We start from the raw sequence: 24,977 nt of genomic DNA, 5'->3' as shown, positions 1-24,977 counted from the left end.
TTCCAAAAAGGAAGTGAATCCTCATGGTTTTCTGGTAAATGCTTTGTATGAAGAAGTATATGATTCATGCATAACTAAAATTAATTTCTTTCTTTTTTTTCCCTTTCCCTAGAATATGACAGATACCTAGCATCTAGCAAAACCATGGCAGCAGCTTACCTTGACCCAAACTTGAATCACACCCCAAGTTCAGGTGCAAAGACTCACCTCAGTACTGGCATGGAACGTTCCCCAGGGGCCATGGAACGAGTCCTGAAGGTTTTCCACTACTTTGAAATCAACAGTGAGCCAACAACGTGGGCCAGCAACATCCGGCATGGAGACGCCACCGATGTCCGAGTGAGTCCCTTTTCAGCTTTCTTGTGCCATCCTTAGCTGAAGTTATCTTCAAAAATGGGAGGTAAAAATGGGAAGCAAACAAACATAAAAGTTTCATGGTTTATTTTAAAATAATCTTAACCCTTTGTATATTTTGCATAAAATCAGGAACTTTAAGTGGTACCAACCTGTGTGACACCTCAAGGCAGGAATGAGGGCAGGGATGAAAGTGACATTAAATGACATTTTGCATGTTTTAAAGATATAATAAGAAATTAGTGTGTTTAATTGTAAGATGTGTGTATTTATGTGCTTAAAATGGTTAAATATAATGTGTACATCACTTAGGGAAAGAAATATTGTTTGGTTTTTCCCCCAGACAGTCATTCCATCCTCTCCCCCTCTAGTCACCTGCTGCTTGTGTTTTTATTATATTGTTCTTCAGTTCATCTATGGAAAAACCCAAAAGTTGTGACTTTCTAGAGAATAAGTATCTGTAATTTTTAGAGTTCTGTGGAAATGTTATATATGCATGAGAACACTTTATTGTGAACTTACATCCTCTCTAATGTTGAGATCTTACCTTTTCTGCATTTATCCTTTAAATTTTTGAGGTTTTGTGGTATCTAAACTGTAACTAAGCCTAGTTTAGCATGTCAAATGCTTTTGTGGTTTGCTTGTTTTTTAATCATCCTCCAAGAGCAGAATCTTGCAGGGTGGTAGGTGGTGTGTGGGGTTGTTTTCTGCTGTGAGGTACTTGCTGTGGAAGCAGGTCCCCATCTGCTCCTTCCTTCCAACAGCTCTTCAAATTCCACTGCAAAGATTCTGCTGAGGAGAGAGGGTTGTCATGGAGTGATGGAGACTTGTTTCTCCTTCTATCCTCTATTAATTTTCCTTTGTGCAAGAGAAAATTAAATTAATAAAAAACCACGAATGTTTATCAATGTTTATCTCCCTTTCCCACTATTTATTTCCTAGCATGGCTGTATCTGCAACGGCCCAAGAGAATTCCTCAGTGGGGGAGTTCTTGTAATCTTGAACACAGACCTGTGAAATCCAGGGATTTTCATTGGTGATGATCAGAAAATCTCTCTTGTCAATTCAATAAGCTCCAATCTGTGTTTAGGGATCATGTAGTGAGTGGACAGATCAGAGGTTCAGCAACAGGAATCATTACCATCAATTGCATACATATTTTATGTGGAGTAAAGTTTTTTTGGGTGCCACTGGAAATGTTCTTGCTCCTTGACTTAAGTATTAATGGTTTGCTATCTCTAATCTGATTGATTTGTTTTATAAAGTGCATTACTCAGTACAAGAGGAGCAAAACTATGTCTCCGTATGTTTTTAACCTTGCAAACCTCTCCTGTGGATAAATGTCTAGGGCTCTTAATGTGGTACTTGAAATGAAGGCTGTCTTTCCAGAGAAGTATGTAAAACCCTGGAAAACAAAAGCAGATATGAAGTCTGTTTTTTTCCAGCTCAGGAATACCTGTGGTTATGGACTTGAAGGATACAAAACTTGGATTTGCTAAGAAATTCAGTGCTGAGTTCAGTTGGCAGTTGTATATTGTTTTTGAAAGCAAGAATATGCCATTTTTTAATAAAAGCAGGATCAAAAGAACAGGCATGTAGCAGTTACTTGAGGCTTGCCTTAATTTTTAATTTTTACACGTATTTTAATTGGACGGATGCTTCAGAAAAAATGGGTTATTTGTATTGTTCTGATGGGTTGCTGTTAAACTTCCTTCTTTTAGCAAATGTCCTTCTTTTGTTATTTTGTGCAGCTGGGACAGTGGCTGTTGAATGTGAATGTGCAGGTAGTAAAGGTCTAGCACTGATGTATTACCATGACATTTATTTTAGAAACAGTAAACCCTTGTTGGAGTACAAGCCTACATTCCATTGGAATGACTGCTGTTCGACCAAGCTGAATAATTTAAGATTAAAATAGCCTGTAAGGTTTTTATGCCTCCTTTTGTGGAGGAGACTCTGCCATTTCTTCTGAATTACAGCTTGAGGGAGGAGACTGGAGCTGGGGTTGTTTCCAAGGAGCTCTGAAGGAATATTCAAAGGTGAATGTCTTTGGGACAGCTCTGCCATTCAAAGGAAAAGAAATAAAGTCTTCCATGGCTACTCCCTGGTCAGCACAGCTGCTGGTGATAGCTGGGCAACATTTCCAGTATTTGGGGTACATTCCCAGTGTTAGAAGTCACACTTGGTCAGAAGTCTCCAGATGAGCCAGTTAAAGGTGTTTCTGCTGCTAAAGCCAGAGGACTTTATGGAATCTACCCAGGGAAAGTAAAGTTGGAATTTTCTTTCCTGATTTGTGATTCCTGACATCTTCTGTTTCTAACAAAGTGCAGTTTGCCTTTGTGAATGAAGGATATGTTTGAGAGTCAAACCAGCAATAAAAAGGCCTTTTCCTCTTAAAAAAAAATCTTAAATATCCTAGAGTGTAGAGTAGAAACAGTGATTTAGCTGTATACCTTCTATGCAATTCCTTGGTCATAAAGGTAAACACTTTTTATTAAAACTTAGGTGGCTAAGCTCATATGAACAGAACTCAGCTTTCTGTAGGAGTCCTTAAAAGGCTGGGCTGTGATTTCCTTGCTGTTTGTTTTAAAATATCTTTCACCAAGACAGCAGTGTGGCTCCACATAGGCTTTGCTTTGAGGAGAACTTTGGGCTGTGCACCTCTGCTTATTCTGGATGGGATTTAGTCCCTCAAAAACTTGTTTCCTCAGAGGGATGAAGGCTGTGCTCTGCAGTGGATGCAAGAGCAGCTTCTCAATTCTGGGAACTGCTTTCTTGGATTTCAAAGAACTGGCATGCTCTCATTACCCTCTTTTTCTTTGGTGTTATACTGAAGACATGCTTCATTTCCAAAAGAAAGAAAAGGCTTTTATGAATGTGCAAACAGTGGTCTCCTCCTGTGAATGTGTGTGCAGACACAGCCAAACATTTGCCAGGGGAAGAAAAGTTGTTTATCTTCCTTGTTTATCTTGGTATGGCTTGTTTGGATGTGGTGTCTGGGTGCTTGTGCACAAAGGGATTTCCAGGGAGGGAATGCAGGGTGTTCTGTGCCCTGCTCACAGCCTCAGGTGTGGCATGTGAGGAGGTGGCTGTTGCTGAGATGGAATTTTTTGGTCTCAAGTGCACCCTGAAAGTCAACACTGCTACTGGGTCTTGATCAGCACTTAGGAGAAAATCACCTCTGTTTTCAGATATGGTTGAAGCAGAATTGTAACCATCATTAAGGAGAAAGAAAAAAAAAAGACTGCGATGCATGTAGCAGATTGAATGGGTAGAGAAGATCTGGGATTTTTGGAAAATGGGCGTTGGGAAACCTTGTGTGAGTCCTTACAGGTGACTTTTTGTAAAGTGCAGATCTTCTGTGCAGTCTCCTTTCCCACCCCAGAGGTGCCCAGCTTGCATCAATTACACGTTTTTTAAAAGTTCTAGCCTTTAAAGCTTGTCCTTGATTCTTAACCAGTTGTTGTGAGAAGTAAAGACATTATTTATGTGGAAATAACAAACACAAATCTCAAACCAGGTTATTGCCAGACATGTGTTGTATATTGATTATCAGAAAGGTTTTTTTCTTTCCAATTTTGTTATACTGTCTACAACCTAAGCTGGATAGAGATAGCATTAAAACATTTAACCTGTCAGATTGGTCCTTATTTTTGTAGTTGAAGAGAAGCATGGTTAGAGCTCTTGAACGAATAAAGGTAATGTTTGGGGTTCCCTTAACCTGGTCACAGTGCAGATCTCCTTCCTTTTCTATGCAGTACCACCTTCAAATGTCAGCTTCCTTAATGTTGACAGAATAAGAACTCAAAAAGCTGAATTTAACAAGTGCAGTAGCTAAGGGGAAGGATATTATCTAACTTTAAAAAACCCTAAATGCAAGAAGCATTGGCTACATCCTATCCCATCCCATCCCATCCCATTTGCAAAAAGACCACAGCAAATTCCTCAGCTTCTCTGCCCACCTGCAAAACCCTGCTCCTCCCAGGTATAAGGTGCATGTGCAGGTTGGAAAGCTGTGTGCTCTGGTCTGCTCCCTGAGCTGAGTGCTTGAGGGGAAGGGCTGAAGCACACTCAGCTGGGTCTTCACTGAGCAGTTAATTCAGCTGTTACTGTGTTCCTGTGTTGCATCTTCTTTCCTGTTTGCCTCTCCCATTCAGTCCATGCTGTACTTTCCCCTATTGGTGCAAGAGAGCAGAATGTTTGAGTGGAGATCCAGTTTGTGGTGGAGGAATGGGAAGATCCTGCAATGCAAAGGTTTGAAATTCAAATGTTGTCCTGGTAAAGACACCAGTTTCATTGGCAGCTGGGCCAGCTCCCTCTTGCTGTTTGTTTTCTCATGCTGCCACCGTAGCTGTGCTGGCACAGGTGGTGTGACGGTTTTGGCAAACTCATCCAAGTTTAAATGAATGATTGTTTTGCTGTTGTTGCAAATCCAGATCAGTTCTGTAATCTTGTTAGCTGCATTGTCTTGCACCCTGACACAGCTGAAAAGGCTGGGGGGAGAAAGGAAATGCCTGTTTATGCTGGCACTGAGGGGACAGAGTATTAAAGCCTTGTTGATGAACATCCCTTGTCATCCTCAGCAGCATTCCTGGTTTCCAAGCATTTCCCAAGGAGGATATTGCCTGTTCTGAAAAAGGGCAAGAGGCTTGTCAGTCCAGCCTCAGTGCCAGATGTGATTCCACCCACTCACTTCCAAGTCTCCTTTTGCAAACCTGTGTTATTTAGAGCCAATGTCTGGACAAAAGGTGCCACACATCTACTGTGGCTACTCTGGAGCAGATCTGTGCTGCACAGTACTGATCCTGAACTCTCTGCTGCCCAGCTGTGGAATGGCCAGATGTGCTTTATTGCTGCTCAGTTCCTCCCAAGCCAGAAGCTTGAAGAGTTGTAGGAGAATGGGCATGGGGTGGAGCTGCTCTGGTGTTTCTGCTGCAATCTGAAAGGAAATGCAAATATATTAATTGGATGAGTTTTTATCTACTGGGTTTTTCTTTTAAAATAGATTCCTACTAGATTTAAAATAGATTCTTACTGGATTTAGTAACAGGGAGAGCAGCTTGGTCACACAAAGCTCTGTGGAAAGAGGCTGTGAGTGCTGGCAGGAGTCAAAGCTGAATTAATATTTTTTGTGAAGTCAGCTCGCTCTTTACAATGGTTGCATATTCAAATCTCATTTCTGTGTGTGTGCAGTGATATATGTGCTTTGAGACAGTGGAATTATTTGATGTACAGAAGCAGACTGGAGTGCAGTGATTCAAACATCAAATAGATGTGTGTAAAAAATGTATAAAATCATTCCTGGTCTAGTATAAGAGCTAGAAAATTGGTGTGATTTACCTTTTTTCTTTCCTTTTCTCTGCTCTGTGCCTGCATGAACTGCACCAGATAACAAGGCATGGTTGTATTGTTACTTTGTAGGTGCCTCCCTTCTGAGAACCTGAGAAAAGTAGCAAGAATTCAAAATTTTGAATCTTGAAATGTAAACAAAAAGGTGTATGGTGTAGTGCTAATCAGTATACTAAGACTGAAGTACCCTTGAGCTTTGGAATGGCTGTTTTACTTGTGCAAAATACTCCTGATACCCTCAGATGAGACACAGATGCAAAATAACATTTTAAACCTAATCTCAATAGCCCTTTGACATTTTTCTCAAAACATCTAGATATGTAGATGGCTTCAGGTCAATGTCCTGCATCAGTGTTTAACTGTACAAAAACTGGATCCAAGGGGGCTCTCAGACTTTGCCAGGGCACCTGAGGATAGGGAGTAGTGAAATACAGAATCACAGAAAAATCTGGGTTAGAAAGGACATTTAAAGGTTGTCTATTCCAGCCCTGCTGCAATGAGCAGGGACATTCTCAACTAGATCAGGTTGCTCAGAGCCCAATCTCACCTGGCCTTGAGTGTTCGTGGGGATGGGGCATCCACCACATCTCTGGGCAGCCTGGTCCAGTGTTTTACCCCCTCACTGTAAAAACTTCATAAATCTACCTAAGCCTTCTCTCTTTCTATTTAAAGCCATTTGCCTGTATCCTGTCACTTCATACCCTTGCAGAAAGTCCCTCTCCAGCTCTCTTGGAGCCCCTTTGGGCACTGGAAGGGGCTTAAGGTTCTCTCTGGAGCTTCTCTTCTCCAGGCTTAGCAGCCCCAGCTCACCCAGCCTGGCTCCATGGGGGGCTGCTCCATCTCTCTGATGGTCTTGGTGGCCTCTGGACCTGCTTCAGGAGCTCCATGTCCTTCCTGTGCTGGGCCCCCAGAGCTGGATGCAGCTCTGCAGGTGGGGTCTGACCAGAGGGGACAGAGGGGCAGAATCCCCTCCCTCACCTGCTGCCCACACTCAAAACTAAATTTATTGTCAGCTTTTCAAACAGCATTGCATTAATTTGGGAAGTGTGCAGTAGGATCAGAAAAGTGCTGATTAATGCAAGAAGACTGGAAAGCAGGGCTGTAGCAGCTCTGCTCTGTCAGTGCTGTCAGTGTGTGCTTGGAAGGTTCCCTGTGGGATTCTGTGTGGGTGTGAGAGGTATTTGGGGTGACAGATGTGAGCATGGTTGAATGTGAAAGGCTCTGAGGCTCTTGGGTGGATGTGCTGCTTGGGCTGAGGTGTCTCAGTGCTGGGATGGTGGCAGGATCCTGGCAGCAGGACAGTCTGTCTGCAGGCTGTGCTTTCAGAATTGTCTTGTTGGGCTTCAGGGGCAGAGTTCTTGTGCAGCCCCATCAGTTTCCCAGTCTTGTTTATCATATGATACACAAATGTGCTTGCTGGATAAGCACAGGAATGAGAAAAGAGGAATGTGGGCTTTGTGCTTTGACTGTCAGTGTTATCAGAGGACAGCCCAGATTGTGGTATAGCGGGCACATTCTCCTGTATGAAAATGATAAATTAATTTTCATCAGACCTTTGCCATTTACTTTTGTTCAGCTTTTCATTTAAACCCCCCATATAAATATGTCATCAGGAGTTGCAATACTTGATATATCAATAGTGTTTGACATCCTTGAAGTGCTGCACAAACATTAGCACGCTGTGCCTCTGTCAGAGCTGCTAGTTAAAGACCTTTTCTGGTGCAAGAAACTTTGTCCTTCCGACTAAATAAGGAAATTAGGTTTGTAGTCACACTGGGAGTATATTATTCTGTCTTCAATTTATTCATAGTAGCACATCAGTCTTGTTAAATTACAAGCAATCAATTCATTTTGACTCATTTACAGAAGCGAAGTGTTATTGATACATACTGGGAGAGCCAAGGGTACTGTGTGCCCTTCGGCCTTTCTCTGGTCTGTCTTGATTTTTCAACATTCTCCTAAATATACTGTACTGTAAATTCTAATTTTGGGCATATTCTCCTAATTTAGGGCAAATATTAATCTATTTTTTAAATTAGCTGTGATGCAGATCTGTGTTTCTATAGGCAAATGAGTAAAAATGAGAGCTATCCAGGTTTCTACATGAAGAAAAACCTGCTATCCAGGTTTCTACCTTTTTCTTCTTCTCTCTGGGGTAAAGGGAGTGAAAGGTCACCTATCCCTTGCCTGTTATTGAAAAGAAATTCCTCTGAAGGCTTCCCACTGTCTCCTGCTCAGCTGCACTAGTCTATTTTATGTTCAGAATGTAAATGTCAGCTTCAGAAACTTAATTAAAATCAATGTGATTACACTAAACCACATTCAAGTGGCAGCTGATTGTGTGACTGCCTTGCAGTTGTAGGGAGCTGCTAAAAGACACATGAAAACTCCTCATAGGAATTTATATTCATGTAGGGATGGATCCCCTGTACCAAAAAAGAAATCTCATTCTGGATTAGGTTTTTGCTGGAGTCAAGCTCTTTAACAAGTATTAATTTGAGGTCAAGAGTTTGTGGTCAGGTTGAAACTGCTGGTCCTTACCTGGCTTTTTCCACTCAGCAATCCCTGTGAGGAGTTTCCTGAGCTGCTGGTTGCAGTAGAGTCTGGAGAGATTTCAGATTTCCTTGGCTGTGCTTGCAGCTGGAGGATTGTGGTGACACGTCTCAGCAGGATGCTGCAGTTGCTGTTGTGCAGTGGTTAAGCAGTTAAGTTGTTTGTCTGGAAACTTCTGATGAAACACTCTCATCAGTGCCACACACAGCATCAGGCTGCTCTGGCAGGGCTCCTCAGAGGCTGTCACCCAGCCCGGGGTGATGGCAGTGGCTTTGTTGGACACTCCAGGAGTCCCCACTGGTTCTGTGGAGCTTGCCCAGGAGCTGAGGGGGCTGAACATGTTATTTACTACTGATGGGAGTGAAATGCACTGACCTGATGCTGCCTGCAGCGCCAGTGCAAGCCTTGGGGATTAATCTTGGAATGTTTGTAAAGAGCAGCCAGGCTGGGCAAGTCCCTGGGGCTGGATGAGGCTCCCTGTTCTGTGCTGGGTTCTCCTGATGGGACTAAATGTGTGGCTCTAAATGTTTTAGAATTCAAATCCTCTGGTTTATTAATAAAAAATTATATAAGCAAATAGTTGTTTTACTAGAGACTGCAAACCAGCCATTTTGGGTATCTAAATCACCATGGTTCCTTATTTCTCCAGTTTTTGGTTCTGACTGTGAGTTGATAGCACCTGGAATGAGTTCTGCAGCTTTCCTAAACAACTGCAAAGAGAAGCACTTGATGTGTTTGTTTCACATAAGCACCACTTCCTTCCTGACAATACATGGCTTTTTAGAATGTATTTTCCAACACTTGTACTTGACCTCCTGTGCACCTGTTCTGCTTTCTCCTTAGTGTTTGTGCTTTTTCTTGAGTTGCAGCATGTACTAATTGTTGCTAATTATTTTCTTGGGCTGACAACAACTACCTCACTCCACACCTCACCCTTCTTATATAAATCAGAAAATATGTCTATTTTTGATTTTAGATTCTGTCATGGCTTTAGATTTGATTGATGATACAAGAAAAGGCTTAAAGTTTTGCTTGATTTTGGTGGGAATTAGGACACCTGACTTCTTCAGTCCCTTTGAAATCCTGAGAGGGTCTGAGATGTCCATCTTGATTCTTTCCTGAGTAAGCACTAATGGTTTCAGCTGAGCCTTATGCATCAGTTGTCTCAGTAGTTCATGGTCATAGATAATTTTACCATAATTTTTTGCTTTCTGAAACCATTTCTTATCACAGCAGGCATAACTATCATCTGAGAACACATACCTCCATTTTCATTATCAACTGGCAGTGTCAGAGATGGGGGAGGATGGATTTCAAAAATGTAATGCTGTATGCTGCATGTTCTGTGCAGGGTGCAGGGAGGGATGAAAATGAGTGAATCTCCTCTGTTTGCATAGAGAGAAGCTGGCACCATTCCCTTTGGATGAGATGCTAAAATGTTAGGCTTTATTAACTAAGCAGAGCTTGTCCTTTGGGTGAAGAAGAGGTTAAATATGCCTCAGTCTCTTCTGAGAGTACTTGGTGGTGGTGAGTGTTTCCAGGGATACAGGCAACTGCTCTCCTTTGTAGTTTGTGATACAAAGAGCCTCAAATGCAGGCAAGAAACAAACTTAAACAATTTACATTAAATGCACATTTAAAACCTGTTCACTGACCTGATAACAGACCTTTGGAATTGCTGGGGAAGCTTGCAAAAAGTGAATTGCTGTAAGAGGAGACAGGATGAGTAATTGGAAGAGTTTCACTGTAGGCTGATGAATGACAGAAACAATGCTTGGCTTGGGAAATCCACTGGGATAAAAATAGGCTGGGGTTAGGAGAGCACTTGGGGGAAGTGTTCCCTTGTGCTTGCCTCGTGTTGCCTCATCCCTGGCACCCATCTGTGGCCTCTCTGCTTCCTCCTGGAGTTGTTTTCCCGAGGAGCCTGCAGGGAGCTGCTCCTTTGCTTCAGACCTTTGTTCCCAGCAGCTCAGGCACCTTCTGGCTGTTGGGACAGGCTGTGGCTGGTGAGCGTGTGCTGCTGCCAGCTGCTTGAGAGCTTGGATTTGCCCACAGTGTTGTGAAGTTTCCCTCCCACACAATACCAGCCTCTGCAAGCCTCCTGCTTGCTCTGCTGCTGTCCATCTTCCTTCAGGTCTGGGCTCGCCCTCCACTTTGCCCTGTGTCCAACCCCAGAATTGGGAGATAAGGGAAATTTGGGGCACTGCAGGCTCTGAACCAAAAAGATGCTTCTGAGGGTGCTCACATTGCTGCTCTTGTTCACAGGGTCCTGCTGGGCTTGATGGAGCCTCTTCTTATTCAGTCTCCATGAGCTTACTAAACATGGCTTGTGTTTCCTTCCTGTCAGCTTGAAAGAATTTTGTTTTACATTTCTCTGTGCACTGTGTTGCTTCTGAGGGATTATTTAAAGGTTGCAGTTTGAAGAGATGTGTGAGCTGATTTAACAGCTTGATATCACCTCACCAACAGCATGATTCCACTCCTACATGTGTCATCTTCCCCCTCTATTCAGATTTAGTGCTTTCTTACTTCTCTTTTTGCAGTTAGTTTTCTGCTTGCTTAATTTGCAGAATCAGGGTTTTAAACATTTTCTTTGGGGTATAAAACAATAAATTTTGGGAAGCGATCACAGAGTCATTTAGGTTGGGAAAGACTGCTTAGGTCATCAGATCCAGCTCTGAGCCCAGCACCAAGTTCACCACTAAACAGTGTCCTCAAGTGCCACATCCACATGGTTTTTGAACACTTCAAGGCCTGATGACTCCACCACTTCCACAGGCCAGCCAGTTCCAAGGCTTTCACTCTTTCAGTGAAGAAATTGTTCCTAATACCCAATTTAAACCTTCCTTGGTGCAGCTTGGAGCCATTTCCTCTCATTCTTTCCATTTTCCCTGGGAGAAGAGTCTGAGCCCCACCTGGCTTCCCCTTCCTGTCAGGGACTTGATAACATTAATGCCCCCCTGAGCCTCCTTTTCTCCAGGCTGACAGCACCATCCTGTAGAAACCCCTCTCACCTAACTCACTGCAGAAGGTCACCTCTGGCTCCTGTAGAACTTGCACTGGTTATGTGCTGAGGTTTTGTTGGAATTCTGAGCAAGAATCCCTTGTGCATCTCTGCCTGCATCTGTGTGTGTACCTGTATGAGCGTTTTCAGTAGGAAATTTCCAGACCATTCCAGGCACAGAAGCAAAGGCCTGTTTATGTAAAAGACTCCTTTCTTGGGCAAGAGATCTTTAAACTCTGAAATTTACCTCGGGGTAAACAACATTTGTTGTGTTTGAGAATGTTCCTAAATAATTGTCTCTTGCCTGGTTTTATAAGATATCTCTGCTGAATCTCAAATAAGTCAGGGAGGAGGGGGAAGGAAACCCAAGGGGCTGTGGTGTGACCTATGAAATCCTGGCTGTTGGGGCATTGAAGAGGATGAAAGTCCAAGATGATTTTCTGGTTCTTGATGGAGAGTGACTTTTAAAGACTGCTGGTGGGCTTTTTGAACTAATGCATCTTGCTTTCATCCACAAACCTGCTTTTGAAATATTGGCTTTTATGTTATTCTGTTTTACATAGAGGAACTACTGGCCTGAATCTGATAAAATGCATGGAACATATTTATTGATGTTTTCTGAAGTCATGCTGGTAAAACTTCAGCAATTATAATTGGTTGTGTGAAAGAAAAAATGGCTTACAATAAAATATGTTTAGTATTTTTAATAAAATCACTACCTATGTGCTGCTTAGTTTTTTGTGTAGGGTATTACATGGTAATATTTAAAATTAAAATATATATATATGTAAAATTATTGTCTTTTACAGCTTGTAAGGAGTGTGTATTTCTCTGTTTTAGGGCATAATTCAGAAGATTGTGGACAGTCAGAAAGTGAAGAATGTGGCCTGCTATGGGTTACGGCTCAGCCACCTGCAGTCTGAGGAGGTTCACTGGCTGCACCTGGACATGGGGGTGTCCAGTGTGAGAGAGAAATTTGAACTAGCCCACCCTCCAGAAGAATGGAAGTAAGAATGTAACTCTGTTCAATGTCAGTCATATAAGTCTTCCTGTCTTATTTTAAAAAATACTCTGTGGTTTAGTTTACTAAGATATTGTAGTGGAATAGAGCTGGTAGAATGGGGGAAATAAACTCACCAAATTCCTCACTAAAAGCTGTGAACAATGTTTTGTTTGCTTTAAGGGGTTTTTGTTGTTGTAAGGGGTTTCCTGCAAACTGAAGAGAAACCTAGGATTTAGAGGAAGCATTAAATAGGAACAGAAATCTCCTAGTCATTTGTGCTGGAATCTGCAAGTTTTGTCATGCTTAAAAGTTTTAGGAAAAGAATGGTATTCCTAGTTGTGGTATAAACACATGGCTGCAGTTTTAAAAGGATGAATCTTGTTATTTAAATAAAGCCAAAAGGATATTGTTAAATAGTGGTTGTACTTATTTATAGACAGAGCAGGAGAAATGTGGTTTGAAAAGAGTGAAATACAGTCAGAAATAATTTTATCCCTCTGCTTTTGAAAACCTCTCAGTTGTTAAAACTTTCTTATATTGGGACCCAGAGCAGTAAGTGACATCTGCCTTCCTTGTGACTGTGATCTTCTCAAGTTCTACCAGGAGCAATGCACGGTAGAAGGATAACTGCAGAATTTTGGGGTTTTTCATAGCCTGAGCACATTTGCTGAGGTTTTTCATGCTGCTGGTTAGTTGATTGAAAGAAGTGCCATAACCTAAGTTTCTTTAGCTTTTGAGGAGGGTAAGCTGTGATGCCCACTCAGGACAGGAGGGAAGGAAACTCTCTCCACTTTCCTGGTAGAAAGACAAGAGGAAATTAAATTTATTTGCAGAAGGACACAGTAGTCTACTAGAGAAAATGAGGAGCTCAGAGTTGTAAAATACCAATAAACCAAATAGAGATTAAACCAAAGGTTAGATTAATGTGGTTACTTGTTCCACAGGGGTGTTGTGCATCTATTTCTGTGGTTTATGCTCATAACCACAATTGTGATGAAGTTGCTGGTTGTTTTAAAGGATGCACATACCTTCTGCAAAAGTATTGTAAATAGTCAATAATTTCTCACAAGTGGAGTTATTATATTTTAGCAGATGTCTTATTTGGCAATATTTAGTTTGTAAATTCTATTTAGGGTCCCAATTTTAACAAATCCCACAAATTCAAAGAAATTAGGAATATTTAAAACCTGTGTTTCAAGAATGTTGCATATTCTCTTTTATGCATGTTATAGTTTATTGTTTCAGTGATCTACACAGGTATTTTCCTTTTCATTGATAATATTGTGAAATCACACCTTAGAAAGGAGGAGATTCTTGAATCCTTTCTGTGATTAGTGGTGTTATCAAGTGGTGGGTGAGATGTGAATAATTTATGCTGTGGAAATTTGTTACCTTGTGTACCAGTGTCAATTCCATTTTTATAAGGCAATGCAACTTGCATGGTACACATTGCAGAACACATTTAATTGGTTTTAAAAACAAAGTTAGATGTTGTTTTGAAGCTTGTGGAAAGGAATTGTGTAAAATGCTCATGAAAGAGCTATGATAAGGTGTAAATTATTCAATACCTTTCCAAGTGTCATTTAGTATGTTATCAAATACATGCAGCCTGACATACCTTTTAAACCCAGAGAGATTTGCTGTGCATAATCAAAATGCTGCTGTCATATTTGTAATGCCAGAACACAAAGTGTCTAAGATCATATGACAGTACTTGTAGAAATATTTAGATTACTAAAGAGGAGGTAGTCTTGGAATGGTTCTTAAATTAAAAGCTTCCTATAGTGTTAGTAAACCACCAAATACCTCACGTGATTATTTTGTTTTTATCATCCAAATTAAAGGTTTGTGTATTCAGTGTTCAGAAATTACACCTTGGAATTCTTCTGGACTAATCCAGGTACCAGAAGTTACAGGAATTGTCAGTAGGTTGCACACAAAAGTTACCAGGGTAAAATCCATCCCCCAGCTGGGTGAGCCAGGGTTAGCAGGATGTGGGGTTTTAAATCACAGATACACAAAATGATGAGGGTTGGTGTCAGTACTGAGCCTTGAGCAGCAGGCACAGCTGCTCTCCTTCATGCCTCTGACAAAACCCTCTGTGCCAGAGCCCTGTTCCTTTTGCTGGTGTTTTGTGTCACACAAAAGAATATCAGGAGGTTCACATATCAAGTTATGTGTGTTATATGTGAGCACCCTGTTCCCCTCAGGGCAGACACCTCCTAGCTCTGTTGGGGTTTGTGGAGCAGGTCCCTGTGACCAGGTGACATCCATGCTGTGGCTCTGACAGGCAGGAGCCACCCCAGTGCTCAGCAGTCCTGGACTCTGAGTTTTGGTAGCTGTGATGCAAAAGCCCTGGCACAGGTACAAGGCCAGATCACCTCTGGGATGGTTTGATGAGTTGACCAAGTTGCTCAGACCTGTCCTTCTCTCTGCTGCACTCTGTCTTCTCTCTTCTCTGGTTTCCAGTTATGCAGTCCTTTTCCTTTCCTTCTGTGAGCCTTAATACATCTATGAGCTGCAGTGAGCTGGTTCAGTTCATTAAACTCACACAAGACTTCCCCTTTGTCTGCCCCTTTGGTTCTCATCTTCTCTGTTCTGGTTACTTTGCTGTTGATGTGAACTGAATCAGAACCTGCTGGAAGTAGGGTTGGAATTGGCAAGGTTATTTCTTTCAGTGGCACAAATTGTTAAGAGTTGGATCATCCTTTTTCTTTTGGCTCCATCAGCTGCCCTGTAGTGCTTGCAGAAGCAGAGTGGTGATCTTCCAGGAATAATTTATCACACATAAGGGGAGTGATCATCAGCTGAGATGTTTGCTCTGAGAGCAGACCTGGTTTGTGAGAAAGGGACATGTCATCCTTGTCAGTTGGCTGCATTTCAAAGCCAGTAGAGGATGTTGAAAATTGAGCCCATCCTTGTGTTGGCCTTTGGAAGTCAGCTCCTTCATTCCCACAGGCAGAGATGAGGTTATAAATAGCTAATGAAGGTCACTCACAGTCACTGGCCCAGCTGAGCTGCTTTGCCTTACCTGATTTTCTCATGAGATCCTGTTGCAAGAAGCAGCACTTCAATGGCTGATCAGTTAAGAGGACAAGTCCCTGTAAAGGAGAGAGGTAGATTTTCCTATGTTTGTTGGTTTGCTTTTTTGGTTTTTGTTTTGTTTATTAATCCCAGAGAGTAATAGCGTTCTGCATCCTAGAATGACAGAATCAGTTGGGCTGGAAGACACCTCTAAAGTCATCAAGCCCTGCAGTTAACCCAACTCTGCCAAGGCCACTACTAAACCATGTCCCCAAGTGCCACCCCTACTTTAAATCCCTCCAGGGATGTGATGCCACCACTTTCCTGAGCAGCCCCTTCCAATCTCTGACAGCCCATGAAGAAATTTGTTCTGATATTGAATGTCTAATTTTCTGATCTGTAATTCAGTCTAAACCTCTCCTGGTGCAACTTGGGATGGTTTCTTCTCATCCTATTACTTGTTACTTAGGGGAAGAACCTGACCCCTATCTAGCTACATTCTCCTGTAGAGAGTTTTAGAGAGTGATGAGGTCTCCCCTGAGCCTCCTTTGCTTCCTCAGCTGCTTCTCCCCATATTTGTGCTCCAGGAGAGATTTAGGTTGGATATTAGAAAAAAATTCTTAATGGAAAGGATTGTCAAGCACTGGAACAGGCTGCCCAGGGAAGCAATGGAGTAACCATCCTTGCAAGTGCTCCAAAGAAAGTGGATTTGGTACTTGAGGACGCTGTTCAGCGGTGAACATGCTGGTGGTGCTGGGTTGATGGTTGGACTTGCAGGTCTTAAAGACCTTTTCCAAACTTAATGATTCTGTCATTCTAAAACACACTGGATTATAGAGTCCCCAAAAAGAAGGAAGTCTATTATACAGACTTGTTTTATTCCCTGTCAGTCTCTGCAGTTGTGTTCAGTAGATTTTAGTGGATATGGCAGAATAAAAAACAGGAGAGACTCTGCTTTTCTGGACAGGGTGCTTGTGCCGCCTTCTCTCCCTGACACATAAACACCTGCAGGTACAATTCGGCTGATACCTAAATTTTAGTGAATAACCAGTTATCTGCTGGGGATCATGAAATGTAAAGGCTGATCAGCAATAGAAGGTGATTCTATGTTCCCGTACATATGAGAGTAACCTGTGAAAGTTTGTCTTTAAAGACTTGGAGTCTTTTTTTGTTTATCTGTGTCTGTGTCCTAGAATGGTTTGGACTGAGAAGGACATTTAAGGATCACTGAGTCCAACCCAGTGACAGGGCAGGAACATCTTCCACTATCCCTGGTTGCTCCAAGCCCCATCCAGCCTGGCCTTGAACACTTCCACGGATGGGGCAGCCACAGCTTCTCTGGGCAACCTGTGCCAGGGCCTCACCACATTTAGAGTGAAATATTTCTCCCTTGTATCCACTGTAAATCTACTCCCTGTCAGGTGTTCTCAGCCTCCTGCATTTCACTCTTTAATTTAACAACATGTTTTCTGTGCACAGGACTTAGGAAATATATTGTCATACTACAACAAGGCATCATTCTAGTATTCTTTGTTTGTATACAGTGTGTGTATTTACAATTTCCAAATTTTTTCCTTATTTTAATGGTTTCTAACAGGACAGTGTTTTTTCAATTAATTCTAAGTAAATAAGGATATTGCAAGTTCTGCTTGCTGTGGAATCCTAGGCAGCACTTACCACTAGTAGATTTTTACCAAATCACCACATAAATCTTTAATACAGGTAGCCAAATCACTTGCTGAAAAGTATTTCTTGTCCTGCTGAAACCAACTGATTGAAATGTTGTAATATTTGCTCCTATCACAAGCAGATTATTAAATATACTTACTTTGGGAAGTGCTGTTAAGAGTGTGTGGTAGGATATGCTGTGTTGGCACAGCCCAGGGGATGGAGACATTCATTATCAGACTTTCATTGAAGGAATGTGTCAGAGGAGGAAGCAAACAGTCTGTGTCAAACACCATAGGCTGTTACCACAGGACAAGCAATAATACTGAACTTAGGGATTGAAAGCAGAAGTTTATGACAAGAAATATTACTAAGTTTAGGGGCTGAAAGCAGAAGTTAAGGTTTGAGAAGTGATACAGATTAGGTGTAGGTTGTGGGTCAAGGCTCATTCTGAATTTCCCTCAATTCTAGTGTAGAATTACCTTTAAAAATATGACTGTCAGGTTCAAAACTGTTTGGCTTTTGCATGTGTCTTGATGATGAATAAGGGAGCAGAGAACCTTTTTACAGAGAAAACCCTTCAAAACCTATGGAAAATCCAGGGGTGAATATTGGAGCACGGATCAGAGAAGGAGCAGGGTCCTGTTCCTTTGGCTCCCTGGTGAGTGACACTGTTTGTCACTCCTGGAGCAGCAGGATCAGCGTTTTAAGTCCCTCATGTGAGAAGCAGAGATGAAAGCTGTTGCCAGGGGTCATGTCAGGGCTTCTGGCAGCTCATCTGTTGTCACCTAACTGGGGCCTCCCTTCCCGTGGATCTGGAGCTTATCTGCTCCAAGTCTTGATGCTTGGTCCTCTCTGAAGCTCTGAGAAGGCAGCAAGGCTCTGTTTGCTTCTGTTACAAAGGTCCTTTGTAAATATGTCTGTGAAATGTCTGTTACACATAAATTCCAGTTTAGTTCTCTTGAGTAATCAAAAAGGAAGTTTTTCATTAGTTTTCCAAGCTTATTTTGAGTTTATTTGTATTTTTAAGAATGTTGTGAGGAAATCTCAATTTTAATTCTGCTCAAAAGTCTCTTTTTCTTGCTTTTCAGATATGAATTGAGGATTCGGTATTTGCCAAAAGGATTTCTAAACCAGTTCACTGAGGACAAACCAACTCTAAATTTTTTCTATCAGCAGGTATGTTTTGTTCTTCTGCTCTGTCTTTTGCTGATTTTGCTGAATTTAGAGAACTCTGGGTTTGTTTGTGTGGGTAGCATATTACTGCAGAAACAGAAAAATGGAAAAACTAAAGGTTGCATGTATAAGGCAGAAAGGGCACAAAGCCCATGGCATCTTTCTGCTTGAGAAGTGGTGAGGAATATGTTCCAAAACCAAGGTGATTCTGCAAGTAATAATTGTCCTAACTCAGATAAAATTGACTGTTGTTCCACTGGCTTCTTACAGTTCATTCACACTTGATTAAACTCATGAATTTCTTTATTTTTATTTTTAAGTGTGAGTGACAATTTCACTACAAACCATCAAATGCTTTTCCCACTCACATTTTTAGGTTATTTTCTTGGGTTTAAAATACCTTCTGGATTACTAAAACTGCATAATAGTCAAAGTTTCTATAAATTAAACATTAAATTCTGATTTTATTCAGGTAAATGATTTTAATCTGCTTTTGCATCAACAAGCTCACAGTAAAACCGCTTGGGGGTATTTTGAGGGAGTTAGGACTAAAATGGTTACCCTAACTCCAGAAAGCTCAATTGTGCACAAAACATTCTTGTCTTAGGTAAATTTCTTTTAATTTTTTTTTTTTAACTGTGTGACGCAATTTTTGTATTGATCTATGATGAAGTTGACTTCTGAAAAGACACTTCTCCTGCAGTGCTTCCTTGGACTTCACATTCTAGTTTAAGTGATTTGTGTGATATGCTGGATTCAGCCTAAAATGTCTGAATTTGGTGAGTTTTTAGTGTAGTACTGCCAGGGGATCTTGTACAACAAAATCATGTTCTCTTTTCCTTTAGCAGCAAGGAACTTCCTTCATACTGGTTTTAAACACAGGAGATTTCTGTTTCCCATGATAAGTTCCAAAATAATTCCCTGAACTTCATCACTTTCCTGTTCAACACCTGGCAAGCCTGCAGTGCCCTCTTATTTCTGCTTCTGGGAAATGCTTCTATAAAGCAAGGAGCTTGAAATGCCAGAGGAATATTTGTTAACTTCTAACTAAATTTGGAGAAATCATTACAAATGGCTCAGAATAGAAGGTTTTGGAAGGTCATTGGGACTGATAGGCAACGCTGACAGCTGCCTGTATCTGACAGTGCCCTGAATCCCAGTGCTGTTATAAAATGAAAATCAGAGGTTCTTGTCTCCTTGCTCTTCACACAATCCCATTTATTTTCTCTTCCCCTTTCTTTTTCACCTTATAGTGAGGTATTTCTGAATCCAGTTCTTTAAAAGTCACTGCTCTTTGTTTTGGGGTGCTCTGAGGTATTTGGGTCTCCGTTGTCATGGAAATCAGGTGCAGAACTTCCCAGAGCTGTCATTCTCTATCCATGATTCTGCTTTGCTCCATAAATTTCACTTGTCCTCTTGGATAAACTAGGACAATAACTTCTGTGTGGTAAAGTGTTAAGGCAGCAGCAGTGACGTATGAAAAGAAGGCAAGAGAACAGTTTAAGCAGTAACACTGCATCATAAACCAGGCCTACAGCAGAGAGGGGGATAAAAAAGCAGGGAAAGATGATTTTTCACATTTTGCTATCTCAGTGTCATTCCTGCAACATTTTAACATCTTTTGCTTAACCACTGCTCTCAGTCAGACGCATCATGTTGTGTGTAGGCAAGAACAACAGAATGTACAGAATTCATACATGCATACATAGATGTCCTGAGCTTTCTGCACAGAGGCAACTGTCACAGATAAGGAGTGTAGAACTCAGGTAAAAAATTTTAAAAATCTGACAGAAACAACGGCTCTGTTGTCGAATTGGGTTTTCTCAATGTAAAACTCAAAGACATTGCTGTCTTGTATGTTACAAATGTCTAAAAAAGATTTTTGTGAGGACCAGATGCCTTTGATTTTCTTGACAGGATGAGACTGGGAACCTTTTTGCTAATTTGGTAATATCCAAACACGTTGTTTGTCTTACTAAAAATGTAATTTTAAAAAAATGTAATTTTAAAAAATGCAACAGATATAAAAGTTCATGGAGAAGGAGAAGAAACATGGTTGTTCCCTCTGTCACCCATGGAATTTGAAATTTTAATGATTTTCTTGAATCTGAGTTGGAAGCCACAGTATTGTTGAAAAAAAAAGTTTAAATCCTCAAGTGATCTTCTGGAAAAGTACAGAGCATTTTGTAAAGATAACAAAATGTTACTTTAATCACTGTCAACAGGCAGGGTTTATTCATGCAGCTCACCCAAAGCACAATTACCAGGCTGTTAAACCAAAGCTGGCACACGTTTGTGCTGCACATGCATGACTGCTCCCATTCACTGCAGCGACTGCTCTGCCCTCTGCAAATCACTGCATTTCAGGCTTCTCAGCTCGGGCTTGATATGTCAAATCACTATTTTCTCCTTGATTCTTGACTGTTTTAAGGATGCTGTGACCTTTCTTTGGTTTTAAATATTCTTCATCTTCAAGAGTCTTGACCAGATCAGGAGCCTGTGCCCAGAAGTGTTTGTGGCTGGACGTGCTGCTCGTTCTGCCATCTGCGGTGGGCGGGAGCTGCTCTTAATTGGGAGTGTAAAGCAGGGCACTTAATGAGACCTTTCATTCTGCAAGCTGTACAGCAAGGGATTAAAATTAGTGTGTGGGAGCAGGGGGAACCACACAACTCGATAATAACATCAGATTCAGTCCCACTAACGATGCTCTTGTGCTCAGGCTGTGCCTCAGCTTTGAGGCCAGAGATGGGGAGAGGCTGATCTTTAGGTCATTCCCCTTCACTGGAGGAGCTATGTGTTCCAGTCATGTCATTTCACATCCCATTTGAGAGCTCTGATCAACAAACTCATGCTGGAACTGTGCCTTTTTGTTTTGTTGCTGCTCTCTTTGGCAGGTGTCAGAGGTAGTGGGTGACAGGGCTTCAAGGGTGTCCTCTCTTTTTTCAATCTGTGGAGCATTTAGGTGCTGATTCTGCATGGACTGCATTACTCCCTTGGGCCCAACTGCTTACAGTTTCAGCCAAATTAGGCAAATTGGACCCCACCCAGTGCTGTTGGAACTGTGAGGCTGAAACATTCAAAAATCAGGAAAAGCCAGATTTATGGTTGTCTCCACAGTTGGCAGATGCTCACTGCACAGGTTTTATGTGCCAGCCTTCAGTTGTGTCCTGTGGTATTGAATACCCAAATCTGAACCAAAGTGAGCTCTAATCCCACCCACAAAACCTGGAAAGTGTAGTACAGTGAATAAAAATACTGTAAGTTAAAATTTATCAAGAAGTGGCATTCTCTGTGTGTATGTGTGTGTGTTCTGTTGACCGTTTTGTAAATCTCTAGTGAAGATACCTAGGTTTTTGTATGATTTATTTACATTTTTCAGAGAAAACAAACATAAAGGTACAAAAGGAGAATTAACAATTGCAGATTTTGAGTAATGAAATAAGGTTTCACCATTTTCCTGTCCTTTTTGGGAGTATTTCCAGTTGCTTTAAATAAGTGTTGGTGAAATTCCTAGTGAGTACCTTCCTTTCCCTGTGTTCCAGTGACATGGCAGTTGGGAAGTGGAAATAAAGGGGACAGGCTCCTCTGTTTTGCCTTAGTAGCTGAGTGAGCAATGAAGCCATAGCTCAAATGAAGATAGAATACAGCTTTTAAAAACATTCATGTAATGAGAATCAGACGTAAGCTACTTGAATTGCCTTCCTTTTGTCGTGGGACAAGAGCCTGCACACATTTATCCTTGAATAACATGTTAGCCTGCAGTAATTGGAGATGGTTTATCCCTTGATGAGAAGGGAGTAAGCATCTGTATGGGGGGTGGGGGCAGCTCTTGGGCATCAGCTGTTCCATTGTTGCTGTCCTTGTGCTCAAACAGAAGACTTTTAAAGTAACTTTTTGGGGTTTTTTTTTTTTAGATCCCAGTGAAGAAGAAAAGGTTGTTTTTATCTGTGTTGAATTTTTCTCTGCTGCAGTGTGGAGCTAGCCTGGAAATGTTAATATATATAAAATAAAGGAGACCACAGGACTGAACTGTTTTGAATTTGTTTTTTAAAATTAACCAAAGTTTGTGTAAGAAGAAATTGCAAGCAGGGGATGATCTCGAAGTTAGGGCAGGTCAGTGATGTCCTGAAAAAACTGAGCTGAATTCTGTGCCACGAGGGCTCTGTGCCTCACCAGATAAGTACACTGCAGGTTCATTTTCATAAGAAAACTCTTTTTAAAAAGGAAAGGTAAAAAAAAACCCCAACTTTTTCCTTATTAAAAAAATAAAGGCAAAAACATGCTCAGAAAAAGTGGAGAAAAAGTTTTTGTGACCAATTGACACTTTTTTCCTCTGTAGTGTATGTAAAGATTATGTTCACACTCAAAAGGTATTTCATTAAATGAAATATCTCTTTATATTGTGGCAGATAAATACATCATGCAAATTAAATTATTTTTATAACTCTGTTCCTGACATGTAGGAAATTTTAAGTCCAGGCAATTATTGTAATAACTTAATGATTAAAGTTTTATAAGGCTTAGGTGCGTGAGATGTAGTTTGAAATGCAGGCTGGGAATTAGACTCTTTAACCTAATTAAATAACAACATCTCTTACACCCTAATAAAAATAGGAGACCTAAAGCAAATGACTTTGACAGGAAAAGCTTTGAAGGAAATGAAGGACATTAGAAAAACTGGCCTTGTTCCTGATGTTGGCAGCCTATTTAAAACAAAAAAAAAAAACAAAAACTCAACAAAACAAAAAAAAACCACCCCAAACCCAACAGATCTTTCATGGAGAGTTAAAGGCTGAGGCAAAAACTGTGCCCTGCAGGAAGGTGGCAATATAAGAACTGCAGCTGATTAAAAAGATACTAAAGATATATTTTTTGATAAAACTATAAATTAATCTGGACCTCTCCTGTCTGCTCTTTACAGCTTAAAAAGACAATTAAAAGTGAGATTTCCTTGACAGGGGTAGATTTCTGAAGTTGCTGATATTCACAGTATCCTATAAAGTATTTTTTCTCTTGTAAAAGTTAATTGACACCCTCCAAACTCTGCTGGCATTCTTGTTTTAGACTCTGCTGTTTGTGTAGTTGTGGAACTGCTTTGGCTGCAAATGTTGCGTGCCCAATGTCTGCTTTCCCTTAGTGCTCTGTGGTGGGAATGTGAAACTTGTGAAACTTCTTATTCCTTAACACCTCCTAAGTGCTCAGCCAAGCTCAGGCCAAAGGGAAGGGCTTGCTTTGATTTAAAATTTCCACCTGGCAGCCAGAACAGTGAAAATCTTCCTTTGTGGGCTTTTCTAAAACAGCTCATATTCAGCCTGATAGATTTCAAATTCCAGAGCCAGGTTTCCATGGACTGATGTGTGTAAATGTCTCTTTAGCAGTCTGGAACAAAACGTGACCGCAGTTAGCAGGTTAAATTGTGTATAACAACAATAAAAACCCACAGAACAGTTGATTTACCTTGATGCTAGGACTCTCCTGATGTGGAAACTCTGTGTTGGAAAGGAGAAGCATAAAAAGAGCTGGGAGCAAGGCTTGTTCAGCAGGTTGAGTTCTGCATGGCTCCCAGGAGTCCAGCCCTACTTTGTGCTGGAGGCAGCCGCGTCTCCTGCAGTGACATCTGGAGCTCAGCCCGCCCGCACAGACGGCACCATTTTTAGCTGCTCTGCCCCTAACAATGCCTTGTCACAAGTTGGTTTCCCTCCAGCCCATCTCTAATGCCCTTATTATTAACAGAGGAGCTTCCAAAATTAGTTAGAGATGTCAAAGATCAGCCCTAGATAATATAGAGACTGTGACCTTGGGACACGAAGAGGAGGAGCAGCTGAGGGCAGATGGCAGATGAATGTTATCCTGATACTGGATCTGGGCTTTTAACTCCCCTAGATGAGGCCAAAGCCCTAATTTTCCCTAATATTGACTTATCTCCTATAGCAAATTTAATACTATCAGATGGGTAAATAGGGGTGGGAACACATATGTGTTTCCCTCCTGTGTGTATTTTAAAAACTACCATTATGATCATTAAGGTGGTTTCTAAAAATACTGATGACATTAAAAGCAGACATTGGGCTTTTGTACATATGGGGCTTCATTCAGAGCAGATGAGGCACAAATCTTTCAGGGTTAATGCTGCATCAGATTTCTGAGGCTGTAGTAGTGAGGGTTGGGACCCTGTTCTTCAAGCTGATTTTGTAGTGATGAAAATTTGGTGTCCTACATAAACCTGGAAAACCAGGATTGAGGAGCAGTTTGATCCTTACAGATATCAGAATTTATACTGGGTGGCTGTTCCACATTAACCCAATCATGTGTCTGTCCTACAGTGATGCTGTGATGTGTTTAACACTACAAGGAGCAATACAGCTGAAAGCAGAGAATTGTGCATTTCCCAAATTATGCATTTCATAGCAGTAGCAGGCAATATCTGAGATCATTCTTTTTGGTGGGATGCACAGAAGAATTGTGTCATGGACTGGGGTGGAATTGTGTGCTGTACCTGCTGCAGGTGCAGAGCAGAGCAATGTTCTTCGTTTTGAATTGAAATTTTGGGGAAAACAAATGAACTGCATACTTGGATTTTTGTCCTGGTCACAAAAGTGGTTGCTGAAGATCAGCTTTTCCCATGGATATATTGAGATATTCTGGTCTTTCATTACAGAAGCTGGAACTGGTAAATGGCAGGAATAATTTCTGTGGATTTTGGTGGGATGGGTGTCACCAGAAGTGTTGTGTGTTGGTATAAAACAGGTAAATCCTGGTTGAATTCTGTGGTGGCTGAGGGCAAACTATAACATACAAAACCTAACACCAAATTACCTTCCAGAGCTAGAAACCTGAATGTTTAAA

General features: G+C 41.3%; 1 protein-coding gene across 8 annotated transcripts in view; it reads left to right on the top strand.

The window, feature by feature from the left end:
• The window catches only part of PTK2 (protein tyrosine kinase 2), a 187,245-nt gene that overhangs the window by 82,038 nt on the left and 80,230 nt on the right, over window positions 1–24,977 (top strand). For all 8 annotated transcript variants that reach the window (XM_063174736.1, XM_063174746.1, XM_063174712.1 and 5 more), the window contains 3 exons: window positions 113–339; window positions 12,101–12,267; window positions 18,047–18,134. In XM_063174736.1, coding sequence (XP_063030806.1) covers window positions 145–339; window positions 12,101–12,267; window positions 18,047–18,134 — 450 coding nt within the window. In that variant the 5' untranslated portion in view covers window positions 113–144. The remainder of the gene's footprint in view (window positions 1–112; window positions 340–12,100; window positions 12,268–18,046; window positions 18,135–24,977) is intronic.

Source organism: Melospiza melodia, chromosome 1, assembly GCF_035770615.1.
Source record: "Melospiza melodia melodia isolate bMelMel2 chromosome 1, bMelMel2.pri, whole genome shotgun sequence".
Lineage (NCBI taxonomy): Eukaryota > Metazoa > Chordata > Aves > Passeriformes > Passerellidae > Melospiza > Melospiza melodia.
The sequence above is the reverse complement of the archived record's forward strand: the minus strand, read 5'-3'. Positions and strand labels throughout refer to the sequence as shown.